We start from the raw sequence: 10,141 nt of genomic DNA on the forward strand, positions 1-10,141 counted from the left end.
ACATGTATATAAGGGAAATGTTGTATTATTGGCAATGCCACCGTATGGCGTAGATGTACATGTAGGCAGCTATAGGCATTCAACAATGAGTTAAACCCATACTGTATAGTTAACTATGAAAGGTCCCAGCATGACAAAATGTGGAACAATTCAACCGATTTCATTCTTAATAAAATGACGAAAAACAAATGTGAAAGACACCAAGAAATGATAACCACTGATTTTCAGGCACCTATAGAATGTGGCGGGGTTTTACATGTTTACACGTGCACAACCCTCCTTCTAACTTTGGACATTGGCGTAACAGCACAACATAATAGCAAACTATGAACACCAGTTGTAAATTATTAACCGAATTATCAACCATTGAATTCGCTAGTTGGTATTTGGTATAACCAATGTATGTTTATTTGATTTCTTGTTAATCTCCTGATGTTGTAAAATGCATTTTACTTTTGATACCCCTGATGTTGTAAAATGCATTTTACTTTTGATACCCCTGATGTTGTAAAATGCAATTACTTTTAATACCCCTGATGTTGTAAAATGCAATTACTTTTAATACCCCTGATGTTGTAAAATGCAATTACTTTTAATACCCCTGATGTTGTAAAATGCAATTACTTTTAATACCCCTGATGTTGTAAAATGCATTTACTTTTAATACCCCTGATGTTGTAAAATGCAATTACTTTTAATACCCCTGATGTTGTAAAATGCATTTACTTTTAGTACCACGTAGACGTTCACCTCATCCAATACCCGAAGAATATGATGATTACAACGGAATAAGTAATGGTGATGGTGAGATTTATTTAAATATCAAGATATAGCTAGATTGTTGCAGTCAGTTTTTTCTGTGGTAAAATGCGAACAAATGTTATCAGCAAATGAGAGCATTAAAAAAAAAATTTTTAACTGTTATTCATCTATTTTCATTTATCTTCTTAGGTTTACCATTAATGACCGTTAATATCAGAAAATATTATCATATGGTTTATATTTTTCTGTTCTAATAAAACCTCAGTCGTCATTTATGTCTAGGCAACATGTTTTTGATCAGGAAATTTAGTAATTTAAGCACCAAGTTATTGAAGTTACTACTCCATAGGATGCTTATAAATTCAATTTGTAAATTAAGAAAACAATTTGCGTGCAATTATCATTTAGATTGTTGAACGATGGACAAGAATGCGAGATTAATTATTGCAATTTGGGAAAAATTTGCATACAAATAGTTCTATAACAATTCAAAAAGTGAATGTTTATTTTTGCTAGCTATCCCTTCACAAAATTCGCATTAAAAAACACATCTAAAAAAAATGTGAATTTATGTCCTGGATATATCATTTGCTTTATTCAACTACCAAAAGTAAAGTGCAATGAGTTAAATATTGCTGAATCTGCATGATGTCAACCCGGATGTTGCATGGACTGGTACAAATTAAAATGTCTGTGTAACCTATCCAATAAACAAGTTGATGCGAGAAATATAGCTCGTCATTGGAAATGTTTAAGAATCTGTGTTCAGTACGTACGAAATGTTCACTATCTTACAAGTATCTCCAGTAAGTAAATATTCTTTGTGAATAAACAAACATATTTGATGTCATCCTACAATCATTATGTCACTTTAAAAAATTGCTAGCTATTTGTAGAAAGTGAGTTTTCTTTTAAAAGAATATATGTACAATGTATATAGCATTTTATTATATATCACACATTCTGAACTTGAAAACAAATGCAAGTCGTGTTTTTGTATTAACACGTTATATTTTTCTCGTCTCGACACTGTTATCGTTAAGAGCTCTCAATATATTAAATAGAAGGATTGTGTTGTAGTGTTAAGCACCATCAACAACATATGACTCAAATTTGGTTTTTACTCAACCCTTTTATTTTAAATGTCTATGTAGGAAGCCAGTCTTCATCCGATGAACACGGACCAATGAGCTCAGCTTCTTACACAAGCTACAGTGGTAACCCAAATGAAGGTGCATATACATATCTTATGTGTTTTTGTTTCTTTGAGTCTTGTTTGTTATGAAGATGTCTATTTTGCTTTATTTTTGCTTTTTTTAGGAATTTCAAAGGCGTCGTCCTTAAAGTTATGACTTAAATGGGCATTTTGACCTTGACATACCATTAACTATTTCATTCACTTTTTTGTTTCACTTGTGACGAAGTTGAAGAAGCGGAACTTTTATTTGTTTTTTCCAGAGGCATCAGCGGCTAGATAAATTGTGAAACATGTTAAAGTTTAGGTTTCGGTCAGTTTGTAGTTTGAATGAACCTTGATTAGAAAACAATTAAATTTCATACGAAGTCGTTTAAGCAGACTAGGCAAAACTTATTCTTATGAAAATTATTTTGTCACGATATGTCAGTCATGGTCCATTGAATCTGAATCTTTTGAATAGCTTGCATGTTACAGTTTGTGATTTGACCAGTTTAAAGGGAACCACGTGCACTAGCAGTAAGTCAATGATTATTGGAATATAGTTGTTTAAGTATTGGATATACAGATGTTTTTCGCCTGAATGCAATTTCGAAAAAAACTATTAAAATCTAAATGACAATACTTTAACATTTGAAGTATTCAAATCGAGTTGTGCTTAACGGGTGTAATCTATTATTGATTTTAAAAATGAGGTGGCTTTATAATCTGATTTCTAAAAAGTTTCTACCACCCCAATATCCAAACATATTAAGAGCGCTTTCTTTTACACAAAATTGAACAAATGTTTTGATCTCGAACGAACCTGGTGAAGGCTATTCCAGAATCACATGATGTGCCCATAAAAATTCTATGATAAATTTCTCACATAGATTTTATATATTATTTATTTTTTAATATGTTCTATACAACTGGATTTTAGCTAGCCCTATATTAAATATAATGATCTTATGGTTAAACAGTTGTAATTTACTTGACGCAATATTCCTTTTACTGATTATAAAAAGAAACATATCTTTTGTATTAAAAAACGAGCAAGATGATAGGAGGGAAGTTGAGCTTTATATTACTTCAAACTTGTGTTCATATTCCTGTTCAAAATCAAAGCGTTATTTATTCTATGTTGTGTTTTGTGTTTGGTGTTGATGTCCGATAAATAGTATCTTTTGCTGAAATCATTGAATTCTTTATTAGAGGGGATCATAAAGCTACATGTAACATAAAGAAGAAAAGTTCAAATAAGAGTAATGATTTATAGCACATTTAGATAATGCTGCAAATTTTTAAAAAAATATATAATTCTGATACCGTTTCAACTTAGACTCATATTTATAGTATCTTAGACATGACCATTTTTTAATCATAAATGGGTTGCTATTATATAGCGTAAATCGAAGATGTATTTGAATTGGGGAATCTACTTCAATCTAATATTTTTCCTTCATACATACATATGATATATCCTTAATTAATCTACACAGCTGACTTTTTATTTCAATTTACCGGAGATAAGCTAATAAACAGTAATTTACGAAATTGAACCTAGCGTGTCATTAAAACGTCATATGACATACAACCAGTCAAAGATGTTAAACTAAATTATTCAACTGTGAATGAATCGTATACTATTCTCTTGTCCTTTGTGAAACGAATTCATGTTACCACATTTAGAGCATGAACTGGTAATGAAATGTCATAATTTTGTTGGTAAATTGGTACTTGTCCACTACGTTTTGTAAAAGCTAGTAAAAATATTACGATTTGCTAATAACATTAGCCGTTCTAGTTTCACTGCACAAGATGCGTATTTTGACAATTTTGAATATCTCTTTAGTTATCCTCGAGGTCACAACATTTAAAAATCCCAAGCCTAATGTCAACTCTGGAGAACTGATGTAACCAAAACAACGGACCAACAAGAATAGCCCAACCCGTGTAAAGAATCAGAGCTATTCATAAGGGCGGTACATTCCTTAATTAAAGATGGTTTTCTAAGATTTTTACTTTCAAATTCAAATATCCCAATATCCGTATTTCATGTGAATACAGAAGTATTGAGCAACTTGGGAGATGATACCTTCCAACACCAATAGTAAAACAGAAGGGGTATTGCTCCAGTAGCAAAAATAACATTTACCGTATCAGTGTTACTATCCAGATGCGTATTTAGGCAATTAATATCTCTTCAGTGATCCTCGAGGTCTAAATATGTCAAAACCTAATACCACGTTTGAATAGCTGATGTAACTGAAAAGAACCAAAAGTATAGCCAAATCTCGATTAGGAATTTAGCGTTGGAGACCCACATGCTATTAGAGGTATTGACCCAGTCGTAGTCATAACATTATCGGGGCCAGTTTTACTCCTCATGACGAGCATTTCGAAACAATAGTCTCTTTAGTGATGCTCCAGTCAAACATAAAAAAATCAAACCATAATAGAACCTATGGAGGGCTGATGTAACCGAAAAGGACAAAGAAGCAAAGCCAAACATGGACAAGGAATCAGAGCTCTGTATGAGGGAGATTAATTCCTTAACTTGAAATGATTTTATAAAATTTATTAGAGCAAAGTTTAATAAAACAATATCCGCATATTCATGCCTGTACAGAAAAACTGAGCTACTAGGCTGGTAATACCTTTCTGGCATAATCCTTCCACCAGCAGATTCATCGACCAAGTGGTAGTTTAAACATTAACGGTAGCAGGTTAACGGCACTAGATTTGAATTTAGACAATTAATGTCTATTCAGTGATGGTTGAGGCGCAAATATTTGAAAATCCGAAACCTAATACAAACTTTGAAAACCTGATGATTTATTTATGATTGGTGTTAAATGCCATTTCAGCACACTTGACTCTATCAAGGCGACCATTTTTTTTTTGCTGGATGAAGCCAAAGTACCAAGAGGAAATGGCCAACCTTCAGCCAAAAAAACTGGCAAACCTAGTCTATTAAGATATGAGTTGAACGCATCTTTCCGCGAAGTCACAACCTCTGTATTGACAGGTTAATGTAGACGAACTACTAAGAACACTCGGCCTCTCTACATAAAAACAAATGATTAGTTGAAAGCTTATATTTTTGTTCTTCTATTTGTATACATTTGATAATGCCAGACATGCTTTTCAAACACTTGGTGTTGCGCGGATTTGATGAATGTCATTTCAGATACGCGTGCCGTGCGAACGGAAACAGGAATCATAGGTTTTGTAAACGTTGACCTCTTTTAACGCAATATTTGCAGTATGATGTAAAAATTGTACGAACTACATGAACATGTCAACTGAATCTTTTATTCACAAACTAAGTATGTGTTTGTCGTCGGCTTTTGTCATAACTGATAGATAAAAAAAAATCCAGGAATGCATAAAACTAATCTGTTGCCATTGTTCTGATGATTTAATTTAATTGATTATATAATTAATGAATTAAATTATTTATTCATTTTTTTTTTTTAATTTTGATTTCGTAGTTTTAGCAAGTATTCCTCAAACAACCGGAATTCGACAAGAAAAACAATACTCCGATCACTACAATTCCATGCCGAATGCCATGGATTCATGGAAGGAGCCATTGACAGCTGTCAAAACAATTGTTGCGTAAGTGAGCTTATTATACTGCGTTTTGTTCTGTTTTGAAATCATTACCACCTTTATGTTGTTATAGAAGTCAATTTTCGATTTTGTTGGAAAATATGTGTCAAAGAATTATTAATAGGTCACTGAGATTTAGTTACACGTGTGTTTCTCATCCTTTGGTAAATATTGCGGTTGCATTGTAAACAACCAAATTGTCGAATATTTTATATTGTACGACCTGTATTAGACGAAAATATTATAATTAAGGTTTCATTTATTCGATATAATTATACTGTGCTTGTTTCATTAATATAAAAAATACTTTTGCAACACCTACTAATTATCTTAAAATGACGATTCCGCTTCATAATTATGGTGCGTTCGAAACACTTTCCTGAATTAACCCTCACCAGGAACGTCCAAAACCGAATTTATGAAAGCCAGAGAATAGAAGCTAAATGACCAAAAAGAATCTTTAACAGAATAGCTGGAGTATATATGGCTTTACACAGTAGAATACTACTTTATGTGACTTACATTTAAGACCATTTTATGGTATTATTTGCATAGTTTAAAAATAATGATCTAAGGATATAATAGTTTGAAATAATCAATGTCATTGAAACATAATCATACACAATTTTACTAGTGGCAGTAGTTGTAATAGCTGGTAAACAAATATACTCCTTCTTTGTTAAAAATAATAGTGCGCGAAACAGGTGTTGTCATTGTACCCTCTCAGTCTTCGTCCAAGAAGGTGTGTCCGTCTTTTTGTAGACTAGATTAGACGTGAAGCTTGGTGTTTGAAGATTGAAGTTTGCCGTCGGTATAACAATCATAAAACTTTAAAAAGTTTCAAAATTGAAAGGTTCCATTCTGTGGATTGATACGAGATTCCTCAGACAAAATATATTTTGGTTAGAACAATTTTGTACCTACTAACCACAGAATAAGTTTGATGATGACTGTCTGCGGTAAATTTAGGATATAGCATTGCGAAACATCGTTTTGGAAAATAAAAATAGCACTGAATAAATTTGATGGGTCCGAAGCGCATAACATATCAATTTCATTTTCCATAACATTATAACAATATCTGACGTTCAACTGCTACCAATGTAGGTATTTTCTCAAAGATTATGAAATTATTCCTCTTTCCATACCAAAGCATATTGTTACTTTAGTTAAAACACTCTTTTTTATAAAATTAAGTCCACAAATGTTTGAAAATAACACATCCGAGGGTTTTTCTAAGTGCAATGCATAATAATTTTAATAATTTTCAAAGAAAAGTAGAAGATCTTTTGTTAAATAGACCTATATTTATCATACCAAACTATAAAAGTTATAGACATTGCACTTTCCTGTTTTGCTAACTTAACCAAAAGAATAAATGCAGTTGTTTTGCTTAGAATCTCTACGTAATTTTTTGCCCATATACTTTTCACAACACATCTTATGCCAAAAACCAATAGGTCAGTTAACATAAAATGTCTTAATCGGATTATTTATATTATACTGAGAGTATTTAACGTGTGTTATAGATCTTAAACTGATTATGACTGAGTGTTATTCTCTTTTTCCCTACTTATCATCCTTCCTTAAAATATGATAGAATGCGTAATTTTTTATGTACGTTTTGAAAATACGGTAAATTGACGTTGGTAATTCAATTACTAGTTATGTATTGAGTTCTCCTCAAACAGTTGGTATTGAATCGTATGATGAAAAGTAGGAGCACAGTTCCAGTTAACCTCTATAAGAAATAAAACAGTCCTTTTAAGTACGAAATTTCTTAAAATGCGATTTGTGAATTTGCTCAAACATCCCTTTCAATTTTTTACGTTCAATGTTTTAATTGAATGGTAATACAGTGAAAAATTCTATATACACATGATGTACGTTTTAATATTATTGTGATACTTTAAAAACAGGACTTAATGCTACGTAAATGAATGTATCTTAACCTTATAGCGAATCGCACCGATATTGGGAAGTCAGTCAAAAACAATTCATATATTTAATTTTAGAGACAATGAAGAAACGTTCGTAATGGAAACAGATACCAAAGAAGATGAAAATTGATGATTTTGAAGACCATGTATTGCTTCCCTGGACTTTCCCGTATACATAAGTCGGACAAAATGAGATGAATTTACATAGTGTATTCAACCCTATATTTATATATATAGCATAATAGGACAATATCCAGATTTACATTCTTTGTCTACTCTTTCCTAAGCATTTTTTACATTGATATCACCCCTTTTGCAAAAATATTTTTCAGCTGGAACCATACAATTTTAGCAACATTGAGGCAATCAACCCATCAATTTTATTTATGATTTGCAAACTTTTGGATAATGTTCCTACTGTGTCAATTCGGTTTACAGGAAAGGGAATTTTTAATGTCGTTTTATGGCTTTGCTGTGTGCAACATTATATAGTTTTCTGAAATTCTTAACATTAACCCAATCATTTTACTGATGTAAATAGTGCCTGTACCTAATATCTGATGAGACTTGTGTGTTATGAAAATATAAGGTACATGTAGTTTATATCTAGGAACCTACACATAATATTACTTTAGTACCGTTTTCATCGCCATTAGCTGTTTTATGATAGATTTGTTCATACACAAACAGAGAATTCAATTATGTGGTGCGGAAGTGCTTCATGATCGTCACTTGCTTTTATTTCGTATAAATTAAACATAATTCAATTTTCATATTTACAGATCTTCAAAATAAATCTTCATGCTATTAACATTTCGAATCTAAAATTCGAAAAGTTCGACAGAAAAAGTGCTGCAGCATTCCACGTGAAATCAATTATCTGTCATATGGGTGAAGATGTAGATTTCAAAATAGATCAATCATGCAATATTTATTTAATTTAGATGATTAATATACATGAATATAATAGGATTATATTCATCGTTTCATTTTTCTATTAAGCAATTATATAATTATTTACAACATGCATTGTAAATTATCAACTTTTTTCAAATTAATATAAAAAAAAAAGACTTTTGAAAAGTACATGAACATGAGTAAAAAGGTTTTTGAAGGTAAACCCGTACCTTTCATGCCTTCATGCCACCTCAAACACCCCTATATAAAAACATGTTCAAAAGTGCATGAATACTAGTACTGCCACACTTATAAATGTACAACATGTGACCTATCCGTTAATTTAATTAGATAAACAGTCTCTATGAATCAGATTTGATTATACGATACTTAAGTTGTAGACGAACATTAATGTCTGTTCACTACACTCGATGCAATCATTCTTTGGAACCATAACGTGTAAAATTACTTTTCGAAAGGTACAGAGGTAAGAACTTGAGTGAACATTGATATGCCTTGCCATCTATTGTGTTGTTTTATTCGCTATCATCAATGCTATATAAGCCCAAGTTCGTCACGCGCAAGTTTATTGCAATACTGAATACTGAAGTAATGTTTGCACGGCATGGCTATTGCTTCTATAATCTTCCATGTTCGTCCTATATATTTCATAACAATACGTTTTGATCTGTTTAGATTTAACAATATTCTTTTTTTAAATCATTGAAAATGAGCCGATTAATATGATTTTTATCGGTTTTTAAATGCTTTGACATGATTCCCTTCATCCCTATCAACAGTTCAAACAAATATATCAATTAATCTTTATTTTGACTCCCAGAATCACGTTCAATGGTTCCTTTTTTTCTGGGCGGGGTTGGGGGGGGGGGGGGGTGGGGGGGGGGGGGTCGGGGGGATGAGGTGAAGTGCAGGTTGGTAAGGGTAAGTCTGTCAGCTTACGAATATTAGCTAAGGTATAATTTGAATAATGCATTGTGAACTGTATATTTCACTTATTTTTTATGAATTTTTCGCAGCAAAATTTGACCAATGGACGGATTATTTCATTATGTTTGAGCACTTTTGAAAAACCACAAAAACTTTATATACTAGTTTTTTCAATAGAGGTTTTTTGGGAACTTATGTTTTTGCACTAATAATGCGAGGGAATTACTAATACACATTTATAATCATTAGTATATTCAATAAAACTTTTTTCTTTAAAACTTGCTTATCTGGAATAAAACCACCAATTCATAGCCACATTGGTTTCTATGTTAAATCCTGCAATTTCAAGTATTAATGGCGACTTTGTCTTAAGTTCAAATTAAGTGACAGTCATTGCATGTCAACATTATACCTTATCCTGACTTGTGCTGAAATATTCAACATACCTTTAATTGCATATTAGAGCGCACTGGTTCCCGGAAATTTGGTAGTACAAAAACAGATACTTCCGATCTGAACAACAGGGCAAATGTGCCCTCCTATTATAATTTCATGTATCTTTTTTATTATTCGAAATAAACTTTCAACAAGGGTCCTACAGTGATTCCGAGTTCTTAAGCTTTCATTTGATACCAAATTTATCCAAATATTTTACTTATTGACAAAGTTTAAGCTATGCGAAGGTAATAATTTGTTTAAAGTATGTACTACTTTTTATATGTTTTTTTCTGACCGGGCCCGAATTAGTGGTTCAATACCATCTAAAAATAGTTTAGTTGGGATGAGGGCTTTGCGTTACTTT

The 10,141-nt window shown here is 31.9% G+C and overlaps 1 protein-coding gene across 4 annotated transcripts in view; it reads left to right on the forward strand.

The window, feature by feature from the left end:
• The window catches only part of LOC127714158 (uncharacterized), a 36,672-nt gene extending 27,653 nt beyond the window's left edge, over positions 1-9,019 (forward strand). For 2 of the 4 annotated variants that reach the window (XM_052220175.1, XM_052220176.1), the window contains exons 9-12: positions 733-804; positions 1,917-1,994; positions 5,434-5,560; positions 7,570-9,019. In XM_052220175.1, the coding sequence (XP_052076135.1) occupies positions 733-804; positions 1,917-1,994; positions 5,434-5,560; positions 7,570-7,624 (332 nt within the window). In that variant the 3' untranslated portion in view covers positions 7,625-9,019. The remainder of the gene's footprint in view (positions 1-732; positions 805-1,916; positions 1,995-5,433; positions 5,561-7,569) is intronic. The other 2 variants (XM_052220178.1, XM_052220177.1) reach the window with 2 other exon arrangements.
• The last annotated feature ends 1,122 nt before the right edge of the window (positions 9,020-10,141 follow it).

This window comes from Mytilus californianus, unplaced genomic scaffold, assembly GCF_021869535.1.
Source record: "Mytilus californianus isolate M0D057914Y unplaced genomic scaffold, xbMytCali1.0.p SCAF_9, whole genome shotgun sequence".
Classification (NCBI taxonomy): Eukaryota; Metazoa; Mollusca; class Bivalvia; order Mytilida; family Mytilidae; genus Mytilus; species Mytilus californianus.